The sequence below is a fragment of the Urocampus carinirostris genome, chromosome 11 (assembly GCF_059441175.1).
Source record: "Urocampus carinirostris isolate Australia breed hairy pipefish chromosome 11, RoL_Ucar_1.0, whole genome shotgun sequence".
Taxonomy (NCBI): Eukaryota; Metazoa; Chordata; class Actinopteri; order Syngnathiformes; family Syngnathidae; genus Urocampus; species Urocampus carinirostris.
The window spans coordinates 40,222,263-40,246,804 of NC_142359.1; the positions used below are offsets into that span (position 1 = coordinate 40,222,263).

The 24,542-nt window shown below is 38.8% G+C and overlaps 1 protein-coding gene and 1 non-coding gene across 3 annotated transcripts in view; one reads left to right on the forward strand and one right to left on the reverse strand.

Moving 5' to 3' along the window:
* Positions 1-217: 217 nt before the first annotated feature.
* The window catches only part of cdk17 (cyclin dependent kinase 17), a 59,996-nt gene continuing 35,671 nt past the window's right edge, over positions 218-24,542 (forward strand). Inside the window, exons 1-2 of one of the 2 annotated variants that reach the window (XM_088348438.1) lie at positions 218-480; positions 20,193-20,337. In XM_088348438.1, the coding sequence (XP_088204564.1) occupies positions 20,211-20,337 (127 nt within the window). In that variant the 5' untranslated portion in view covers positions 218-480; positions 20,193-20,210. The remainder of the gene's footprint in view (positions 481-20,192; positions 20,338-24,542) is intronic. The other variant, XM_088348437.1, reaches the window with a different exon arrangement.
* On the reverse strand, positions 9,834-9,906 carry trnam-cau (transfer RNA methionine (anticodon CAU)). Its single transcript has one exon. It is a non-coding gene; the product is annotated as a tRNA-Met (tRNA).

Below are 24,542 nucleotides of genomic sequence, written 5' to 3' on the forward strand. Positions count from 1 at the left end.
TCTCTCACTCTCTTGTCCCTTCTCCCTCTCTTATTATCTTTCTTTAATCTAAGAGTCTGGCACCCGTCAGATGTTTTTCCCTTGGCATGTGGCCCGCATCTAAAACGAGTGTGACAACCCTGGGCAAACCGGACGCAGTTATCCTTATATTTATTTTTTTGCACTTAAACCGGAAGTCAACTGGTTACCAAGTGAGCTTGCTCGCACCCCTCCCGCCCTCACGCAGTCCCTTAGGTTGACGATTTGGAGAGATCCTTCTCCTCCACACGCAGCCTTAACAACGGCATTTTTGAAGTCTTCGTCGGTCGCTGCTTTTAATTCAATTCCCGACCACTAGATTTCATTCCTGTATCAGTACGTTTGGACCCAGAACCTATTTTTTTTTTGGTCGAGTTCTGTGGGCGGATACAGCAGAGGAGGGCATCCGGGCCTCGCAGCTCCGGTAGGTCGCCGTGAAATCACGGAATTCCCCATTTACAGGTACAATTCTTCGCAAACATGATTTTGGATGGGATTCGGATTATCTGGAAATGGGGCTCTTGGTTTTTGGGTTAATTCGGCAACGAGAACGAGAGCATCAGAGTGGTGTTATGGTTACTTAAGAGTGTCAACACAGAAGCAAATTGATATACCACATTGAATGTTGTTTTGATATAGGAGAAATGTCAACGTTTTTGTAACTGGGATGCATAATTTGATGCGTGACTTGCGAATATTTCGAGTTTTGTTATCATAATGATTTGCAGTATCCGATTGCTGTATAGTTTTAACGTGCATCACAAATGCAATCATTAAATGAGGCACCAGATCATCATCTCGATAACGGAGTCATATTTCTAAAACCATTTTTTGCTGCTTCCATCATTGTTTTTTAACACGCGCCTAAAATAGCCTACCTCCGATTAAATCGCTCAAATTACTGAATTGAATTGTCCTTATTGTCATTGGTATCAACGTTGTGAAACATTTTATGTAACGAGATTAGACATCGCACTCCAGAATGAACATGTAATAAATACTTAAAAGAGAAGAAAGGTAAAAGACTATTAAGATAAATATTTACAACGCAGCGCTTAGAGGCTGTCGTAAATCATAGTTATGTTGTTGCACTATTTTAAAAATACACCATTTTTTATTATTACAGCTTTATTATTATCATTATTATGATTATTGTTATAATTTAGGCTAGTTTTTCCTAAGCACTATGTTGCAATCATTAATTTGTTTACCTATTCATCCTGTCAAGGTATATTAGGATCAATTGTACAGGGTTGTAGACTGGCCTACATTGTATCTGATTCAGAATATAGTGAAATGGCATCAGCAGCAACATTGTGCAAAAAGAAGACTTAAAAAATGAAATCTGAAGTATTTTTTTCCCCATACATTGTCAAGATATTAGTTATATTTTTTTACAAAGTGTCTATGAGCCTTTAATTCTTTGTATTAAGGGACCTGCAATATCTGTCAAAGGGCAGCAGATCAAACAATTGGTGGCCAGGGTGAGACGAGTCCTTAAAGATGATGGCTTTGTGTGGTAGTGAGAGCTGGCAATCTTCTCTGAACTGAGCAGAAGCATTCAATGATTTTCTCGGATCTGTTGATGACTTTGCATTATTCTGTTTCATCTTTATATTTAAACATAGTCAATTCCTTTTATAAGTGCTCTCCACACCCCAAAACAATCCAGAAAGTTAGATTACATATCACCAAGTAATGTTTTGTTATTTTTTTTTACCCAATTTTTTATCATTTTTTTAAATTTTTAGAGTCTATTGCTTGAGTTGTAAAATCAGGCTATATAGATGTGGTTGTATTAATCAGGATTTTGTTTCATACGGTTAATTACACACACACACTTATAATAATGTGTAATGTGTCGTAGACAGTGGCTTGCGAAACTATTTGGCCCCCTTGAACTTTGTGACATTTTGCCAAATTTCAGACAAGATATAAAACTGTAATTTCTTGTGTGGAAGAATTTGTCCATAGGACAACAATCAGTCTTATACTGCACAAATCTGGCCTTTATGGAAGAGTGGCAAGAAGGAAGCTATTTCTTTAAAGAGATCCATAAAAAGTGTCATTTAAAGTTTGCCACAAGCCACCTGGGAGACACTCCAAACCAGTGGAAGAAGGTGCTCTGGTCAGATGAGACCAAAATCGAACTTTACGGCAACAATGCAAGAAGTTATGTTTGGCGTAATAGCAGCAAAGCTCATCACCTCAAACACCATCCCCACAGTCAGACATGGTGGTGGCAGCATCATGGTTTGGGCCTGCCTTTCTTCAGCAGGGACAGGGAAGATGGTTAAAATTGATGGGAAGATGGATGGAGCCAAATACAGGATGTATATATGTATGTATGTATATATATATTATTTGAGTGTGTGTGTTTATGTATATGGATTTATATATACATATACAGTGGAACCTCGGTTCTCGACCATAATCCGTTCCAGAACCCTGTTCCGAAAACCAATATATTCGATCACCGAAATCATTTTTCCCATTAAAAATAATGTAAATCGTTTCAATCCGTTCCAACACCCTGAAAGATTACGCTAACATGAACGTGTAAAATAAAAAAATCAGGTCGTTTACAAGTCATTTAGCACCCGGGTCTCCACAACAAGTGGTGAGCAGTTCATTGGAAAGGGGGCTCTGTTCCAACACCCTGAATGTTTACCATGAATGTTTAACATAAACATAAAGCTAACCCAGGCTAATCGTACGTTCGCGTTATCGTAATCTTCCGTACAAAAGATTACGCTAACATGAACATGTGAAAATAAAAAAATCAGGTTGTTTACGAGTCATTTAGCACCCGGGTCTCCACAACAAGTGGTGAGCGGTTCATTGGAAAGGGGGCTCCGTTCCAACACCCTGAATGTTTACCTTGAATATTTAACGTAAACATAAAGCTAACCCAGGCTAATCGTACGTTCGCGTTATCGTAATCTTCTGTACGAAAGATTACGCTAATATGAACGTGTAAAAATAAAATTGAAAAAAGTATAAAGAAAATAATTATGAATATAATTTCTTACCTTTGTGGTGGTCAGAGGTGGGGAGAGGGATGGAGGAGGAAGGAAAATTATTGTTTGGAAGGATGTTCTTTTCTCTTAAAATACCGATCTAATGGCACTTAAATGTAATAGTTGTACGCACTACTTTTCTTTTTTCACCTGTAGCAACTTTGCTGCTTGCACTGACTTTCTTCGGAGGCATAATTAGGGGCTAAAACACTTCGTACACCTATATTAAATGCGAAAGCAAAACGAAGCACGTCCGCACGCGATAACAGTTGGTCACGAAAAGAGCGCTCTACACCCGTACGCCGCTCAGCATCGCACCCTAGCGTACGCACTCACGCATTACCGGCGTTTGCACTCCAATTTTTTGACCGAACAGCGAAGCAAGAATTTCTCTAAATTTTTGGTCGGACTCCGATTTGTTCGAACTGAGAGGCGTTCGAAAACCGAGGTTTTTTAAAGCATTTTTGAAGGGGCGTCGCTACTTAGCAGATTTTCACTTTTCGCAGGTGGTTTTGGTCCCCATTAACCGTGATAACCGAGGGATTACTCGGTTATACATATACACTCATCTCATTAGCTGCAGCGGTTATCCTCAGTAGGGTCGCAGGGGTGCTGGAGCCCATCCCAGCTATCATCGGGCAGGGGACACCCTGAACTGGTTGCCAGCCAATCGCAGGGCACACATGGACAGACAACTTGCTCGCTCATTCACACCTAGGGACAATTTAGACCGGCCAATTCACCTGAAATGCATGTTTTTGGAATGTGGGAGGAAACCTAAGCAAGCACGGGGAGAACATACAAACTCCACACAGGAAGGCCGGTAGATGGATTCAAACCCACGCAGGAGGTTTCCATGACCTGAGAACTGTATATACATCTATAATATATATACAACATATTATATATATATATACGTATATATATATATATATACGTATATATATATATACAAATACAGAATGGTAAAACATGTTTCCTTTATGCCGTAGTTCTACCCAACATGCTATTCACATTCATCTTTTTCAGCCAATTGCAGGCTTTGTTTTGTCCCTTTAGCCTATGCAAGCCTGTATATGATAAAAACGACCCGCCCCCTTTACCTCCGAATAACTTTAGCCAATAGTGATCGATTCAACTGATGATTGACACATATTTTTCGGCCAATTGCTGGGTTTGTTTTGCCCCTTTAACCTATGCGAACCTGTAAATGATAAAAAGGATCCGCCCCCTTTACCTCCGAATAACTTTAGCCAATAGTGATCAATTCATCTGATGATTGACACATCTTTTTCGGCCAATTGCAGGGTTTGTTTTGCCCCTTTCGCCTATGCGAGCCTGTAAATGATAAAAAGGATCCGCCCCCTTTACCTCCGAATAACTTTAGCCATTAGTGATCGATTCAAATGATGATTGACACATTGGTTAGCCAATGAAACGCCGGTATATAAATCCCAGCGTACACCGCGGACTACTTCGCGTTTGGGGAAAATCTAGTCGGCGGCTGCTTGCATTAGTTGCAAGACTTTGCGACTTAATATTGATCCATATATAAGGCGCACTGTATTATAAGGCGCATGGTCAGCTTTTGAAAGACTTTTAGGTGCGCCTTATAGTGCGGAAAATACAGTAATCGAAATCCAATCGATATTGCATTGTGACGTAGTGCAATAGTGTAATCGCAAGACACTGTGTTCTTTTTGTAGGATTTATAGCTTTCAATTTTTATTTAAGTGATGGAGTGTTTGGCCAACAAAAATTGCCACAGTTCGGAGTTTGACAGCGTCGGCCAATCAGAGGCACGTTTTAATGGCACTAGCCAATAAAGGCGAGGCAAAGTTTGCAAGCAGTGTGTGCGCGACTGTGAAAGGCTGGTGTTAGCAGTCAGTCAAAAAGCCTTTGCGCAAATGGCCACCGACACAAACGCCACAGCTTGTAGCTTTAGCGCAATGGTTCCCAGACTTTTGCAGGCTGGCGCCCCCTTGGCTCCCCACTTAAAATAACCCACACTAAACAAAATAAACAACAACTAAAACAAATTGTGCACACTATATAAAAAGGTAAACATTGCTCACTAAAAATAATCCACATACTTTTAAGTCTGTAAATATGATGTCTGCAATTAGTGTAATATAAATTTTACCATGTGCTACTGCACCATGTTCATCAGTGCAAGAAATGTATTGATTCAAACCCACCATTCTTGCTAATTTAGTAACACTACTGCTACAACTATTTTTACACTTATTATAACATTTCACTTATTAACTTGCATAAATAAAAAGTGTTACTTCTAATCGATAATGCAGTTTTGGGATTGTACCAAATTAGACATTTTTAGCTAGAGTCACAGAATTGGTTATTTTTTTGTGCCTTTGCGAACTTTTTCCATACGGCGTGAAGGGCGCAAATGCTGCTTTGATGGAGGTTTGTTTACCTCCCAGTCCAATTGTACATGCGCCTTCTTCATCTTTTACTTGCAATCCTTTTTGACATGCCGTGTATTGTAATATGTGATTATTTTTAAAATCGCATAGAAATTACAATACGCGTCTGAAAAATCTAAATTTTTTATTTTTCAAAAAACGTTTCGCTCTGGGTTTTATTTGAATCAAATGTGACAGTGGAAGGCTTTCATGATTAATAACGTTTTTGCACTAGACATTCAAAATAAGAAGAGAAGACTTCTATGGATTTTGAACGAGCAAGGTGTCCAGGAGAGGACCAATTCATCAGATAAGAAACTCCAACCTGTTCTAAAAGCCATCTCCTGATCTCTTTCTATTACATATCATATCTTACAAAAGCACATGAACCCTAAAGGATGTGGAAATCAAGGAAAAGCAACATGATTGGCTACTACTGACAATTAGGGCTGCACCAACAAATCGAGGAAATCGATAAAATCGACTATTTAAACTGTGGGCAATGACTAGGATCATTGATTTATGCGACTCTCAGCAATTTATTCAATGCAAATAAGAATGCATGCTTGTAGTACCTGTTTAGCCCGGCAGAAGTGAGCTAAGACTATATTTTGCACCATTACAGCCAAATCCAAATGTATATTTATAGCACTTTTCAGATACTGAAATTCAACTAAATGTGCTATAAAAGAAACTTTAAATGTGCAATACAATGCAGACATTGCAGTTATAAGAAGATGAAGACATATATTTGACCAAAAAACCTTCATATAATATACAGTTAATACATTTGCCTTACTTAATTTGTTCTATAGAGATTTGGGGAAATGCACATAAGAGCAATATAGAATATTGATTCAGTTATAGAACAAAGCAATTAGGAAAACATACAGTTTATAAAACCCAACATGTTAAATATTTTATTTTTTGTAACTTAAAATCCTGATTATTAGTATACAGGGCAAGTAAGCAACAGAGCAGACACTTATCATCTCAGGAGAATCCAGAACTTTAAGGTCCAACATTCTCGCACAACATTGATAAGCCATTGTGCCACCCCAAAAGCAATTTATTTATGGAACGATTTAGCTGATCACGTCATAAACATGTGCCTTATTGACATCAATTGAAAAAAACAAAACAAAAAACATGTACTTTATGTATTTTGGATAAATATACTAGAGGAGATGGATAGATTTTTAGTTATTAAATGTTATACGAGTCACTAGCAATTTTGTTATCAGTTTGAAATGTCATTTATTTGTTTTGTAATGTTTCCTTGTGGGGTAAAGTTCTGTTTTCTCGTTTTCTACTATGAATACATCTTTCCTGCAAAGAAAAAAAATGGAACAGGAATTGGCACTTAAAAGCTTTTCCCTTGACAGATGTTAAAGAACTGCATTATTGTAATAAATATAAAGCCACAAACAATTAAACAAACAGCCGACCAAATACTCTCATTCCCCTCCAATGTTGCTTCTCTTTTTATTCACTTTATAAAATGTACCTTACATTTTTATAAAGGCTTATAACATACATTTTTATGTATTTTTCTTTATTGTTAAGCCATTTGACTAACACTAGCACTATTTGGCACTGTTTTCATTTTATATTGTTGTTGGAGAGTAAGGAGGAAAGGGATGGGAGAAGAAAAAAACTTGAGGAATTGTAAAATACTGTGCAGATCGCAATTCAAAATTGTGGTCATTTTCAAATGGATGAACAAATTATTTAAAATATGATAATTTATTTATCTGATTGGTAGAAGAAGTGTCCAAATTTATTTTGTCGATGGGTCTCTTATAAAGCTTTGGCTTCAACCTGTCGTCCCATTTTTCTTTTCAGGTGATTTGTTCCTTTTGTAATGTGATATTTGTTGCAACATGAATGAAAACAAAAAAGAAACAGGAAAATACAAATGATAATCAAAATAATGAAGTGGCATCCTATGCAATCTCATTTGCAGGTGTCCAACTTTAAAAACAGAATAGACTAATCAGATGCACTCCCTCAAATGCTGCTTCATATATAAACATGTTACCCTTTTCGTCTCCATCAGGTATCTCTAATCATCTCTTTTTCTTCTCAGTGGGTTGATCATTGGCTGTCTGCAACGTTAGCAAAGTTCACAGTGTGGTCACTTCAGCAAAAAATTTGAATATACGAAGTCTTCCAGGTTTTACTGCTATTGTCATGATACAAATACACTGGTATTTTTAGAACAGGGGTCTCCAACCTTTTTTAAGTGTCGATCTACTTTTTGTTACCATATAGCGCAAGGGCACCCGGTTTAACACAAAATTCTAAAAAAAAACTTAGCTAGATGGCTTGCTAAATAGCTGAAACGGTAGCTTGATAGTTAGCTAAAACATTAAACAGGTGAAAAACTAAAAGGGAGATAGCTAGCTAGCTGAAAGAGTAAGAAGCCACCTAAATACCCGGATAGAAAGTTAAAAACAGACCTAGATAGCTAGCTAGAAAATAGACCAAAATTTAGCCTGACAACTAGCAAAAAAATGTTAGATAGATAGCATGCAAAACCTTTCAAAGTTAGATGGATAGCTTGCTAAATAACTAAAAAGGTAAGAAGATAGCTAGCTACAAAGCTAGGTAGCTAGTTAAAAAATTGCATGTTTTGCTCATTCGCTTTAAAAAACCCATAAATTGTATTTCCTGTAAACTAAATCTATTAGAAGATGAATACATACATTTGTTTAATACACTTATGGATTCTCGTTCTATTATTATAGTTATCAATACTTGAATAGTTTTTTTTGTTGTTGTTGATGAAGCCCATGAACTGGAATTAATTTTATTGAGTTTCTAAAATAACAACTTATCATGTTCTGACTATGTCATTGCCAGTTCAATTATTCAAAATAGTCAACCAATAAAAAAGATTACCAGAAAATCACAATGACCCAGCATTGGTGAGCTATTTTCAGAACTGTTGCGCGTGCACCTTGGCTGCTCTCAGGGAGGCACCCTGCTACCTGCGGTAACCACGTTGGAGACCCCTGTTTTTGAGCCATTATGTAGTTTGTAATTTGTGTGAAAGAAACATTACTAAAAAAGCTACAAGATCTGTTTGCATTCAGAATTATCCATCCATCCATCCATTATCTGCACCGCTTACCTCAGTAGGGTCGCGGGGGTGCTGGAGCCCGTCCCAGCCATTCTCGGGCAGTGGGCAGGGGACACCCTAAACTGGTTGCCAGCCAGTCGCAGGACACACAGGTACAGACTATTCGCTCGATCATTCACACGAGGGATAATTTGGACCGGCCAATTAACCTAACATGCATGTTTTTGGAATGTGGGAGGAAACCGGGGTGCCCGGAGGAAACCCAAGCACAGGGAGAACATGCAAACTCCACACATCTCATGACCCCAGAACGGTGCCGCAAACATACTAACCACTGCGCCGCTGTGCTGCCCCGTTCAGAATTATCCAAACGTATTTAAACTGCTCGATCTGAGTCATCGAAATAATCCTAAACAGAGATCAGTTGTGCATTTCAAGAAAAAAACAGTTTTGGATTGTTAAGATCTTTTGGATCTGCACTCATTCTCATTCTATTATTATAGTTATCAATACTTGAATAGTTTTATTTTGTTGTTGTTGATGAAGCCTGGTGCCCCCTATGGACAGCTGAGGTGCCCGCGGATCTGTTCTGAAACAAAAATAAGTGCTGAAACGATTTAAACAGGCGAGATAGACAAACTTTCAGATTTTTTTAGATCACCATAACGTTGATGTCGGGCTCACCCTACCTTTTATATGAGCCTTTGGCTCATTTGGACACGGTCTGATGCCTTATGCCGTACCGGCATGTCACCTGGGGTTCAAAAGCAGAATGACGTGTTGACAATCCAAATACGCTACCTGCCATGGATGGAGTTCCATCTGTCGTAGGTATGAACACATGTTCTAGATCAGGGATGTCAAACTCAATTGCACAAGGGGCCAAAATTCAAAACACTAAACAGGATAAACATTTATTGAACACACTTAAACTGAATGTTTTTGAGAGAATAGAATAGAAGAGAATTTACTTTTATTGTCATTCTTTGTAACCATGCACACAGAAGGAAATGTCTATACACCTGACCTGTACAGTTAAACTGTAGCGAGCCGATGCAGCCGCAGCCAAACAGGGCGCCGTCGTTTTAGACCCAACTGTTGTGTTGGGAGTCATTAGGTGACCAAACCCCCCAATTCCAAGCCTTAATGCCGAGCGCCAAGCGGGGAGGCAATTAATACCAATGTTGTAAGTCTTAGGTGTGACTCGGCTGAGGCTTGAACCAGCGACCTCCCAGTCTCGGAGCAGGCGCCCACCATCCAGGCTACCGAACTGGTTAAAAGACTTGCCCCGTGTGAGGCTCGAACTCACGGCCTTCAGATTATGAGACTGACGCGCTGCCTACTGCGCCAACGAGGCCGTTTTGGAGCATAAATATGAATAAAAACGGACAAGAATATTAAATTTAAACCTTAAATCACTTATACTGTATTTATTATTTTGCTCTAAATAGAAATATCTTGTTAAATTATACAACTTAGAGCTTAACTTAAACAACTTAACATTAAAATAACATTCAAATTCCTTTGCTCCTATGTCAATGTATATATTAAAAAAAAAACTAAATATACCAAAAGATTTTGCTCTCCTTAATATATCTCCGGTAAAAAATAGAAATATGAAAATGTTGCACAAATTATTTTGTAAAAACGTCACAACATTCTGAGAACAGGGAGCCTGATGTGCTTACCTTTGGCGCAGACGGAGTAGGGCGAGAGATGGGAGGGAGTGCTTGCACTTTTTGCATAGCTCCACCCATCCCTCCCACTCACCCAATCAAATAACTTTAAGCTCTCTTCCAGTGTTTTGGCGTATTTACATTTTGTTCCGTGGATTCATCAAAAAGTATCTGAACACTGAACACAGATTATAAAGTGAGCTTTTATAGAAAGGATTCTTTAGCGTTGTAGAGCCAAAACGAGTTTTTTCTTGTGTGACACCTTGACTGTAAATAGTAGTGAAAGGGTGTCCTATATATTCTGACAAGAACTGCTCTGTAATTCAGCTTTGGTCAGGCTTTGCGTGTATCTGAACAGGATTAAAAGCTCAAGTTTTGAACGAGATGGAGAAAATTTGCATGCAATTAAATTTGTCTCTGAGCCATAGAGAGAGCCATATATAGCTCGCGTGCCATATGTTCCCGACCCCTGGTACATAGTATAGTATACGTCATATATGAAGGAATAGGTACAGTGACTAAAACGTCAGAATATGATGTCCAGGGATGAGACGGCGTTGTTCATATTGATGGGCCATTAATAACAATAATGTAAAATGGTCTTGCTGGCCGGATATGGTTACATGGCGGGCCAGATGTGGCCCGCGGGCCGGGAGTTTGACACATGTTTTCTAGATCAGGGTTCTCCAACCTGGTGCCCCCTATGGACAGCTGAGGTGCCCGCGGATCTGTTCTGAAAATACCCTACAACTGGGTCGTTGTGATTTTCCAGTAAAATGATTGTTTTGTGCGTTTGACTCAGTCAAATTAACCTTAGTTATCGTTCCTTCTTTCTTTCTTTTTTCCCTTCTGTCCTTCTTTCCTTTTTTACTTCTTCTTTATTTCTTTACCTCTCCCTTTCTCTTTCTTTTACTCTCTTTCTCTTTTGCTTTGTCTTTTTCTCTCTATTGCTTTTTTTCTCTCTCTCCCCCTCCACTTTTTCTCTCTCTTTATTTTTCCCGTTTCCTTCTTTCTCTCTCTCTTTCTCCCTTTTTTCCTCTCATCCTATCTATCTTTCCCCCTCTCTCATTCTCTCTTTTGCTTTGTCTCTCTCTCTCTTTTCTATCATTCTTTCTTTCTCCTTTTTATCCGTCTCTCTTCATTTTGTTTCTCTCTGTCTTTCTCTTTTTCTTTCTCTCTCTCTCTTTCTCTTTCTCTCTCTTTCTTCCAATAATTACCCTGTGAGAACATAGTAACAACATAGTAAGCGGTACAAGATACGATTTTATTTAAAAAATGTATATCACACTAGTTACCCTTTGCACTGATAACTGGTAAAAAGTATCTCTCAGCTTGTAAAAGGTTGGAGACCCCTGCTCTAGATCGTAATAATTTCTTGTTAAATATCTGTTATAGTACAATAGCAATCCCCTGCAATGTCGGTGGACTGGCCCTGCTGTCATGGTGTCAATCACCATAAGAATTTCTGAAACTTGAATGCCCTTGCTATCTTTTCAATGCAATTCAGTTCAGTTAAGCTGGACTACATGCTCGGACACTTTGGGATTGATTCCGGGGCACTAATTGAAGAGGCCCGCTCTGACCCCTTTACCCCTTTTGTGGATGCCGCAGGCTTCCAATGTACTGCTAAACAGTTCAATTAAGTTTCTACACTCTCTGGAATTTGCATATCCAATTCAGGGTATCTTTTTTTTCAAACAACTAGTCCCGGTGAAGATGTTTTTACTCCAGTCCTATAAAACAAAAAAATTATATTTTGATTTTAAAGATCATTATTTTACCTGATATTCTTCTATTGAACATATGACCTTTGTGAGGTAGCAATAATTGGAAGGGTTAAAATGAGGTCTGCTGGTTTCCTCCACAAGAAACAAAATGTTCTATGGCAGGATATATTGAGGTAATGCCCAATACAGTTCATAGTTCCACATCTCATCTTGTTGTGAGGAATATATACTACATTGTGATCAAAAAAAGTTAAGACAATTCTTTTTCTAATGCGAACCTCAAAGTATCACAGGAAGCTTTCATTTATTTTTTCAGCAATTTTGTGTTCATTTAAATATTGGAGAACTCAAGAAGATACAAAATGGTCCAAGTCGAAATCTAGCCTCCTCATTATATACAATGTAACAAAACGCTGAAGCTTTCATGGGGACCTGGCATTGCTGGAAGACAGGAACATGCTTACTGGAGCAAATCACCCAACATGGCACCTTAAAGCCGTACCACCTGTTCCTCTGTCCCTGAAGGCATGTGCGAAGATATTTGGCAGGTTCCATGACGGAATCCTGTAAAACAGAAAAAAGAAATGTAGACAAGAGCTTGGTGGTAGCTTATTGCAACATATTCCATGCTGCAAAGTGAATCAGCGCAATCGTTGAGCCATTTCTTCTAAAGCATTGACCACTATGTCAACACCAGAACGGAAGGCTTTTACAGGACGGCAGCGATAGTCTTTCACTTCACTGCACGGCAGCATACACATCACACGCATGATGTCGCAAGCATGTTGCAAAGCTATCCCTGGTAATGCGTCACCCCTGGCTGCTTTCTGTATGTTTTGTTCAGTGTATATACGAAAACGAAAGGGCTAAACCGGCTATTTTAAACTGCGTATTTTAAATGGCTCTCTTTCCGGCATAGAACGCGACACGGTTTTTCAAGATCGGCCACCCTCCGCCCACTTAAGTGTCTGTCAAGATTGGATCATGGAGATCACCGTGGTGTTCTTTGTTGTTTGATAACGGCACATATTTGCTCACCCATTTCAAGGCTCATCCTTTGTAATTGAAGATTGGAGTTTACTGCCTTTTCGCCCTCTCAAACAGCACACATGGAAGAAGATTTACTGCACTCAGACTTCAGAATCGGTCTTGTTTTGTTTGGTGAAGGCTTTTGTGGGGTGGGGTGATAATAGCATACCTGCCAACCGTGCCGCTTTACACGTCAGACTACTGCTTTTCACCCATTAAAAAGCCTACCGCTTTAAAAAAAATCTACCGCTTTTTCAAATTTCAACAACAAGAAGTCTTGATTCGAAACTAGTATTTTAATCCAAGGCTGCTTTATTTTGAAGCAAGTCTACGTGCGCGAATAAACCGCTCCAACGATCACATAAAAATTTCGTTTTGGTAAAGGTTAGCCACTTTTGTTTTTAAACAAGCACCTTTTTATTTTAGTTTTTTTTTGGTATATAATGGAGCCTGATTGTGTTTGCATAGGTTTGAGTCCTTCAGAAAGACCTCACAGGCAGGCTTTGAAATCTATAATTAACATGTTGTCTTTAACTTCCACTTCCTCTCTTCCATTTCATATCTTTATTCTTTGTCCCAACATGTATTTTTTCTTGGACTGATAACTAGTAAATTAAATTGATTAAATTAATTAAATTAATTAATCCAAATTCAAAAATCAGATCAAAGCGGCGCCGCCACGAGCGGCTACCTTTTCCAGCAGCTGCCCTGATTTATTGTTTTATTGTCTGCTCCTATCTTCGGTGTTTTTCTTCCCGTTTTGACAACTACACTATGGATTACTTCTATCCTATGGACATGGGTTTTAGCGCACAAAAATGCGTTTATTCAAGGAATCAACTCCTTGCCCTGAAGAATTCTCGTGCCGGCGTGATGAAGGGGCCTATCGTGGAAGAAGAGCCGGGCTAGCTAAGCTACCAAATAAGATCATCGAGTGCTGGTGGAAAACATCGAAGCGCACAGGGAGCGCAGTTGCTGTGTTTTGCGGAAACGTGGCTCACGTTTAGCATTCCGGACGCTAACGTGTAGCCACCCGGAGCTACCCGGAGCTATCCGGCTTCTGCGCCGCTATACAGAGACACGAAAGCCGGGGGGAATCGGAGAGGAGGCGGACTTGCTAACACGAGGTGGTGTATCCCTGGATTTTCACAAAAAAAAAGATTTCCATCTGCCGCAGGGATGTCGAACTTTTGGACTAGCGTGACGTCATCCACTCCGCTACAAGCACCCTTAGGGCATCATGTTAATCTGTTAATAAACAACGGGGTAGACTGCTGGAAGTGTGAATTTCCCTACGGGGATGAATAATCTATCTATCTATCTAACTATCTAACTAACTAACTAACTAACTAATCAAATGAATCCAGGCCAAAAGCACACTTATATTCTGTAGCTTATGAATGACCTATCGTTCACGTTGACAGTGTCTGTGTATTGTTTGTTGAGGCCTTGCAACATCCATTGCAGCCTGGTTATCCTGGAAGGGGCATTACTTCATGTGCTGTCCGTTCTCAAGGTTTTTTCATTTTCTTCATGCTGAAGTTTTGAGATTTTCCTTGCCTTCATGTAGGTAACTGTAGTGTGTACAGCCCTTTGAGACTTCTTGTGATTAAGGGCTATACAAATAAACATGACTTGACTTGCTCCATTATCTAATGGAAAGTGATAGAAACTATCCTTACAATTGTTCTTGCGCTTTGCTTTCTTTAAGTTATATAATATTATCTTTTTTCTGCTTAATTCTCTTCCAGCTTTCTATTTATATTAACATTACAGCCTTTTGTACTCTCGCTCACAAGAACTTCACCAAGCCCCTGTGGGTCAGTCATGCCGAAGCTCTCTCTTTTTTTTTTTTTTTTTGCTTCTCCCGGGTAAACAAAAGGGTCTTTGAGCTGAGAGTACCCACTGCACCGGGCAGCAGTACTGATGTTATTTGTAAGCGTCCTCATGGGTAACAAACACATTCTTGTGACTGCACTGCTGTCACTGAGAGCCTTTGAAACAAATTTCTGGTTCACACTAAAGGAAAATTTTATTGTTAAAAAGCCTTGTTTTTATACAAAGCCACTGGTTTTGATTGACCACATGGTGATTCGTGTTCAATGTTTCCTCTAATCTTCCACGGCTCTGAGTGTTCACAAAAAGTCTGTGAGGGTCACTTGGAATCACGGTGAGCAATTGTGGCAACCACATTGTTATAAAAAATGTCCAAAACTGAATCAAATAAAATTTTGCTGAGTTTCCGGCAAAGCTAATTTAATTTTCACATTTTAATGAGTTGACTAATGTACTATTGGAAAGGTTGTACGGTTTGGAAGCCAAAAGAGCGTTTTTTTTTTTTTTTGTGAGCTGGGCCAAGAAAGCTGGTTCTCGAAAACTTTACTGACTTTATTCAACTTTATGCAACTTTGACGTTGACTTCTAAATGCCACATTTAAAACACACCGCCAAGGAAAACCGTGTTGTTTTTATCTAATTTTGGCTGAATTTGCGACTGAATTAACATTTTTAAGCCTTATTTTTTTGTGCCGGATCTATTTTCTTGTGTGCAGGGAATGTATGGGGAGTGCGCAATTGCACACTTGCACAGCTTAGAAGGATCATTGGTCATGATACAAGTCAGGGGTATCATAACCTCTTTTGAGTTTGAGGTGTTGTTCATCGTTTGAAGTCTTTGTAGAGTCACCATATAGAAGCCTAAGGGTTTGTTGTAATGGCCAGCCAATAAACAGGAAACTCCCTGTTGTCCTGTGTTCCCATGTGATCTTCTCATCTCATCTCATCTCATTAGCCATACCGCTTATCCTCATTAGGGTCGCGGGGGGGCTGGAGCCCATCCCAGCCATCTCCGGGCAGTGGGCAGGGGACACCCTCAACTGGTTGCCAGCCAATCGCAGGGCACACGGGGACAGACAACTCACTCGCTCAGTCACACCTAGGGACAATTTGTTCCGGCCAATTCACCTGAAATGCATGTCTAAATATGATTGACGCCAGAGTAATTCAGCCTCAGGCACTCCCAACGCATCATCATCATTTAATAATAATAATAATAATAATTTCCTTGTATTGTCATTCTGTGTAGTGGTGAAGTCAAATTATCGGCACCTGTGTTAGGGCTACACAGCATAGTATTATCAGTTATTTTTATTTCCAATTTTTCATGCTTGTGTTAAAGGAGACAGTTGTTACTCAAAACAAGGCACTTTTAAAGTTGTGTCGTAATTATTCTTTTGAATTCCTTTTCAATAGTACAAAGCAAACACCAAGGAAAATCAACTAACACTTGCAGTAATCTATCTAATATTCCTAGTTATATAAGAATAGAATAGAATTTACTTTTATTGTCATTCTTTGTAACAATGCACACAGAACGAAATGTCGATACACCTGACCCGTACAGTTCAACTGTAGCGAGCCGATGCAGCCGCAGCCAAACAGGGCGCAGCCATTTTAGTCATTAGGTGACCAAACCCCCCAATTCCGACCCTTAATGCTGAGCGCCAAGCAGGGAGGCAATGAGTACCAATGTCGTAAGTCTTAGGTATGACTCGGCCGAGGCTTGAACCAGCGATCTCCCAGTCAGAGAGCGGGCGCCCTACCATCTAGGCTACTGAGCTGGTTCCAATATAAATTGCGGTTGGTACAAGTTTACCATGTCTGCCTGGTTCCAGAGAGCCTTTCTTTGGAGTTTCGTTTATCCGTTCTTTCTGTTGCTTGTTCACCTCCATTTGAATTGTCAGATGGAGTTCTTTCAAGTTTGGGTTCTGTTACTTTTGTTGAGATTTTTCACAATTCTCACACACAATTGGCAATTTGACCGGCAATCTGTCTGTATTTCCTGTTGGCATAACAGACCATTTTACCATTGATGCGTCAATTTTTAAAGAACACAGAACCCTAAAGAGATTTTACCCCAAGGGTCCTTTTCTTTTTCGTCTTGGAAAAAGGATACAAGAAAGGTAGCGTAAGAAAGAAGACTAAAGGAGGTTTTGACGACGAGAAGTGTAATTATTAGTCCAGTAATTAGGCCTTTACTTCCTCTGCGAAGTGCTCTTCTACATTGACAACCCATGATGCCTTGGGGGATGCTTCCATAAGGGGGTTGGGATTAATTTGCCCTTTTTTTTCTTCCTACGAAATTTCAGAAAGGGAGACCGAGGCCATGCTTGATATTCCCTGTGAGTCAAGACGTTGCAAGATTTTTAAACCAGATTTATTTTATTTGCTTCACTCACAAACACAAGTTCCTTTTTCAAGTCTTTGTATAGAGGTAGAAAACAAACTAGCTCAGTTATGTTTTTCTGTGTGAAGGGACTAAATTCATTTCAAATTGACATGGTCAGTTTGCACAAAAAGTTTCATTAAATTGGTTCCCCATCAAATACATTTTGTATAGTGTGCACTTGTGACTATGTATGCTGTAAGCTGGTGTATCCCTGGATTTTCACAAAGAAAAGATTTCCATCTGCCGCAGGGATGTCGAACTTTTGGACTAGCGTGACGTCATCCACTCCGCTACAAGCACCCCTAGGGCATCATGTTAATCTGTTAATAAACAACAGGGTGGACTGCTGGAAGTGTGAATTTCCCTACAGGGATGAATAAAGTATCTATCTATCTATCTATCATTTGTGGGGTCATCAGATCCACACGACAACAGCCACCAGGGTTGGTTTGACACAATTCCTCTTCTAAAAGTAGGCTAATAACACAAGCATACAGGATGCATGCATCTCATTTTGGATGTAGTATTTAAAAAAAAAAAAAAAAAAAAGTTTTTATAATGTTGCTGGTTTTCTAAAAATACATCTATAGGCATAGGTTTTTGAACTGTAAACCATCATTTCATGCAACATAGCCAGTTTTCAAATGTAAGCATTCCATTCATGCAAAAATAAAAAAAGTGACAAAAACTGGGGATTTGCCTCTTTTGGAATAGCAGTGGCAATACATATATTTCACTTTGTGGCTTCGGTTTGCAGTGAAAATCTATAGTGATTACTTTTCATTTGGTGATTAATTTTGTTTATTTTTCTTCTGTTACCTAAATGCGTTACTTAAATGTTTTTAAGCATGTTATCTTGTAATTTTTTGATTTAACACTGCCCACTAGCGGTTAGAGAGGGCATTTGTTTTCTATTTATTTAAAAAATAATAACTTTTAATGGAAATGACTGAGAGCTACTTTTTGTTGCTAATTAGCCAAAGGGTGCCTAGTCTGATATGCAAATCTAGAACAACTTATCATGTTATTACTATGTTGATACTATGTTATTACCAGCGTAAGTATTAGAAATGGGGTTAAATAGAAATAGTCAACCACTAAAAAAATAATTTTATTAGGAAAGCTCTATGATCCAGCACAAGTGAGCTATTTTCAAGACATGTCTGTGGGGGCAACTCAATTTATCTTTCGGGGCACCATGTTGAAGACACCTGACCTAGAGACTGCTTCTTTTTTGACATACTCAGAAATTTATGGTAGGCCGGATTAAATCATCCGGCCCGTTGGCCGTTTGTTTGACATGGCTGCTGTATGTTACTAACTGCTAATAGTAGTATTTGCATTTCCATCGGGTGGCCAGGATCCTGTTGTTATCTGCTAAGGAGAAGGTTTATGCCTAATATTGCTTGATTGTCCCAGAATAAATGATGTAAAGATCTTTCAGTTTCATTGACTATCGCCATATTGACCCCATACTGTGGGGTACACTGAGGCTAGCTGCTAAAGTCAAGCTTTTTGGCTAATGCAGTGTGTGGCCCCAGTATAGACGATCCAAAAAGTTTAATTAAATTCTGACATATTTTCCCCCTACTGCAAAGGTTATTCATGATTAGACGGATGGGTGACTTTGTAAACTTCACAGTAATTAATCACTTGCACCATGCAGGACACGGATGACAAAGTGCTGAAAGGATGTGTCATGAGTAGGGGCTGTCTGCAGGAAAAAGGAAGGAAGGTCAGCTTGATTGGTCGCTAAGGATCTTTAGGGGCAGGCGGGACAGTTCTCCGTCTGTTTCCTCCCTCGCTACAGTTGATTGTCCTCTTCTCACCCTCCATTCAGTCTCATCTCCGCCGGTGATATTGGCGAAAATGGCGATGTTCAAATTAGGGCTGATTCAAATCGGGTATTCAAGACGTTTATTAGATGAATAATTTGTTGTATCACGTGATTTTGTCGAGGCGCTGAGAGTTGTAGTACAATTTGGTCCGGCACAGGTCACCAAGATCATTTTTATATACTTTTTCTTTTTTTAATATACATATTTATATCCATATATATGTAGCAACATTACAAATAAAAATCAAAATTGTCATGAAAGTTTAATTTTTGTAGTCTTAAATGTTTTATCAGAAAACAAAGTTAAGAATTTTCAAGGGAACAGAAAGTACTGCAGTGGTTGCCTGGATCCCATAACCACTAGGGTCGTTGGGGCACCATTTCCTGTGTAGTGTCCTGGGCAAGTACAGCCTGGTGGCAAACATAATGACATCATTAAGTCTCCACAATGGGCAGATTAATTAGCATATATATCATTTATATACTGGGAATGTGTATCATATTCAAGGATTTAACCCCCAAAAAACAAATTTGTTGAGAATATGTTGAAAAGTGGGTTTACATTTTTGGTATATTTTTTGTGGGTTAAACAAAAAATGCTACATATAAACTAAAATCTATTGCTCTTTCTTTTTATTTTGTGTGATAAATCCAAATATAAAATGATCTTGGGATGAGGTTGTATGAAAAGAGTATCTTACATATTTTCAGGTGTATGTATTTTAGTTTATTGTCAACTGTCAAAGACTTGGATTTGTTTAAATCTCATGTTCTGTTGTATTGTGCACTATTTTTCTATCCATCCAAAATTTTGATATTTTAATAAAGATGAGGAAATTTTAAATTTCTTTAAGAAATCTTATTCATCGAAAAAGTAATCGACTGATTCATGGATTAAGAAAGTAATTGTTAGTTGCAGCCTTAATTCCAATCGGTGATACTCACCTTTAATTCATATGGTTTATGCATGTTTGGTTAATGCATTTGTGGAGGCGATTAATATCTGATTAAAAGCCTTAGTTAATTCATGAGGCCGGTCATAGCAAAGGAGGAGATTGCCCGGAATCCCACCCACTGCTCTCAAAGCTCACTTTTGGCCAAAATTTGGCTTTGGGTGCGAATGTTGACTGAGTGCGTGTTTCATAGGCTGTGCACAGCCCCGCCATGGAGAAGATGAAGAGGATTAAGAAGCGTCTGTCGCTAACGCTTCGCTCAAGCCAGACCATCGACGAGTCGCTGTCTGAGCTGGCTGAGCAGATGACGATGGAAGACGGCGGCACCAAGGATAACGGTTTGTATCAGGGGATAACATCGCGAACACATGAAATAAAATTACACGACAGTGGTACCTCTTTATATGGGCCCGTAGCGCGAATTGCTCGTGTACCGAGCAAATGTTCTCATTATGAAATCATTAAAAACTAATTGGCCTTTTCCCAACCACCATGAATAGCTAGAAAACACACCTTCCTGATGACTAAAAACATGAAAAATGACAAACATAAAACAAGGTCTGAAAATATCTCACCTATTCGAGTTATTCACTGTTTTGAAGTCCAGGCCCTTTTTGGTTTTTGGATGCGAAGGACCGTGAAAAAAAGCTTCTGAGAGTGGTGTCCATCAAAACGTTTAACGGCTATATCGGAAATAAAATGAGGATGTAGAGCGCTCATCTTGGGACGAAGAGGTTGCAGGTTCGATTCCTGTCCCCTCTGAGTTAAAGGAATGCCCACATTCTTAAATATACAAATTGTGAGAAAATAGTTAATGTTTTTTTTCATAATATATATATATTTATACATATATGTCATGGATATATTTCAATCATTCTCATTTCGAACACAGTTTGTCTCGTCTTTGACTTCCTGAGCTGTAACATCATTTGAAGAACACCAGCACCCTAGCAAAGAAAACGGTCACCGAATTGGTTTACATGTTGATTAGTCAAAAAGATTTTAAGTGTTTTAAGAGAAGTTTTAGTCGTTTTTTGTGGAGAGTGTCTAGGCGTTGTACCGCAGATGCGTGCAGCAATGGTGCAAACCAATGCAAGCAGCCAAAATGAAAAGAACTGGCAAAAATAGCAGAGAGCTAACGGGGGATAAACCAGCCGGGACACGGCAGGCTAGCAGGCTGCTAAAAATGGCTTACGGGGACTGATCGACGTAAAAACGGGAGGCTTGCCTACCAAAAACATGCAGAAAGCAGCCAGGACAACCGGGAGCCAACAAGAAAAAAAAAAAACGATTACGTCGATAAACACGAACCCAGCATTAAATATGCCAAAAGATCATGGCAGGGCAGCCAGATACTTTAAAGGGTGAACAGAGACCATTCGGCAAAAAAAAACCTCTCCAGTAAGCTGCCAGGATAACTGGAAGCCATCAAAAAAATATGATTACGGCGACAAAAACAAACCCAGCTGGGGAAAAAACAAATATATGGCAGGTTACCCATTTAACCTGGAAACCTTCGGGAGCCCAAACAACAACGGGGAAGCTATCTGGACAATATTATATTAACATGGCGAAAAACTCAAAAGGAAAAGTTAAAATCACATACCTAATAGGAGGCGAAAGCAAAAAGGAACACATGCCGTACAGGATGGCAGGTAAACTTGCCTCACGCAGCTTTTGCTGATCAAAGCACGCTACTGAGACAAAACAGTCTGAAGTCCCTCAGCGACACGTTAAGCAAAGTTCCAATTACTCCTAATGGAAATGAGCGCTATGTGTTCCCTGATTTCTACGATCACCGTCTGTTTTTCAACGTGACCCACCATTGTTTTGGTCTTTGTTGTCTTGCGCTGATGTCACAGCTCTGGAGGATATGAAGTCAAACTGTCTACATTGAGAATCAATTTCTCGAGCTACATGGCGCGTGCAATATTTGGAAAGATATCTGCATAATTGTGGGGAGGAACACTACACATTTTGTGCCTAATTGAAAAAAAAAAAGACTTTTGTAATAAATGTCGAAGTGTCCTTGGGCAAGACATTGAAGCCCTAATGCCCCCGTTAGGCAGTTAGGCAGCCTTGTATGCCTGCCTCGGTTTGTGAGTGTGTTTGAATAGGTAAGTGTGAAGCACATTTAAAGTGCTTTAGGAAGTCTAAAGTGACGTGAAATTTTAATTACCTTTGATGTGATGTGACTTGAGCTAGTACAGTGATATAGCAAGTGTAGAAGGGAGGAGGAGATGGCAAAGGGTGGGGGTAAATACAAAAGAGATTTTAAAGCTTCAAGAGGATTGTGATTTAAAAACTTTACAAGGATCGTCATGCTCCTAGAAGATTTCCTTGCCTTCGTTGCCTCCTTCGGTCTTATAATGGTCCCTGATCATTGATTAGTCACGGCCTTTCAACTTATCGTTTTGTGTGCCTTCCTTATATTTCATAATCAAAACTTTTTTTCCAGGGTTCTAATGTTTTTGCCTCTCTCTTTAGCATCACCGCAAGCCTTGGGACCTATAATGAATAAATATTGTACAATTAATACAGTACTGCACAGCCGAGTCGCAAAGCTTTTATGAAGTACACGCAATTTTGAATTGAATAAAGCGAGAGAAAGGTATTGTGGGACTTAATTCAGCCAGTAGCTTATAGGAAACCAATAGCAGACCAGCATTTCATATTTGCAAAAGGGCAACTTAGGGAAATATCTCTAAACACACACGAAAACAGCAAAGTTTAATTTTTATTCTTTTTTGGCATACAAAATGATTTGTTGTTGATATCATAAAGTGGGCAGAATAGTGGAAAGAGGGGCTGAAAACGCTAAAAATGTCATAAGGCAGGGTTGCTGTATCCTGGAGGTCTACTGTATTGTAAATATAAATATAATATATAAATATAAACTTAAATAATTTGACCACAATTTCACCTTAGAGTTTCGGTCGATATTTTTAGTTTTGCAGTCATAAAATTACGCCAGCCTTGGCTATTTGTAATTTTCCAGAGCTGTTATTCAACAAAAAATACTTTTGTTTTATGTTTTGCAGATATTGACAAAATTTAAAATATATAGATACAGTATGCATGTCTGATAAAATAGATTATCATAGAGAAGATTAGAATCCTTATTGTCATTACACAGAGTGTTAATGAAATTCAAAGCTGCTCCATATAGTGCACATAATACACATCCCAACTTCATCACCTATCTTAAAACAAGTCAAACTCGCCCTCGACAAAAAGGTTTCTCCATTTGTTAATATCTGACAGTGCTGTCATCATTTGTAAAATAATTAAACACTTGAGATTGTGAAAAGCGTTTTTTTAATTTTCAGTGTATAAAATAGTATTTAATTGTATACAAACTGTCAAAAAATATAAAAAGGTTTCTACTTACCCCGAGGTTTCTTAAATTTAAGGTTTTACCTGCTCTCGTGTAGATTTTAGATCAGGGGATGGTGTTATAATTTACTTTAGTCTGTAACTATAGACTGTACAGGGTCATTCAAATAAACATGACTTGACTTGTAATAAAATAATTTGAGTTGAGTTTAAAACTCTTTAATCTATTATTCAGCAAACAGAATCTTCAGGCATTTTAGACCCTTCATAACCGTAAAAGTGCTTTTATGAACCAGCCCGCTATCATGGGTCTTTCAGTTGTTACATGCTGCAAGTGATAGAGAGTGAATGGAAACATTATTGTCTGTAGTGATGAAGAGTATTTTAATGACGTTATATAACAGAAGTAAGGGCACTCACACACATGTGCATGAACACACACTCAGCTCTTTAAACCAGAAGGTCAGTTAGGAAGCTGTCAGCTTAGAGTAGTTAAGGCTTAGTTGACGGTCGGATAAGCAACAGTATCGACACCTGGAGCGTTTAGTTTGTATTGTTTGTTGCTTTTTGTATTGGGCACAACACAGAAACATGTAAATGTAAATGATCTACATTTATGTAGCGCTTTTCAAGTCAATGAAGACCTCCCAAAGCGCTTTACCATGTGCTTCACATTTTTCCCTTTTACACACTAACCGATAGCAGTGTCAGCCATGCAAGGCAACTACCTGCTATCGAGGGCATCAGGGAATTCAGTGTCTTGCCCAAGGACACTTCGACATGTAACTCAGAGGAGCCGGGAGCCGAACCTTTATGCCTAGATTTAAACACTTAACTTTAAGCAGACTTGTTGTAAAACATGGCAACATTTTCAAGACCTCCACCTAAAATTCAAGCACATTTCAACCCTTGAAAACACAATATTAAAATTCAAGAATTTCAAGCACCTATACAAACCCTGGTTTTAAAACACCGTTACCCTCGAACTGGAAATTAATGAATTATATTGTCACCTCAAAAACATAAAAAACAAAAAAACATTCATAGGTTGCAGCTACATTGAATAGCCTGAATTCCTAATTTTACAAGTGCTTCGATCCCTCATGTCATTGCTGAACTTACCAAAACAACATCTGCAAAAAGTGCTAATTTTAAGTGTTTAATTAAAAAGGAGAAAAAAAAGGATTTGAGTGCTTAAAAAAAAAAT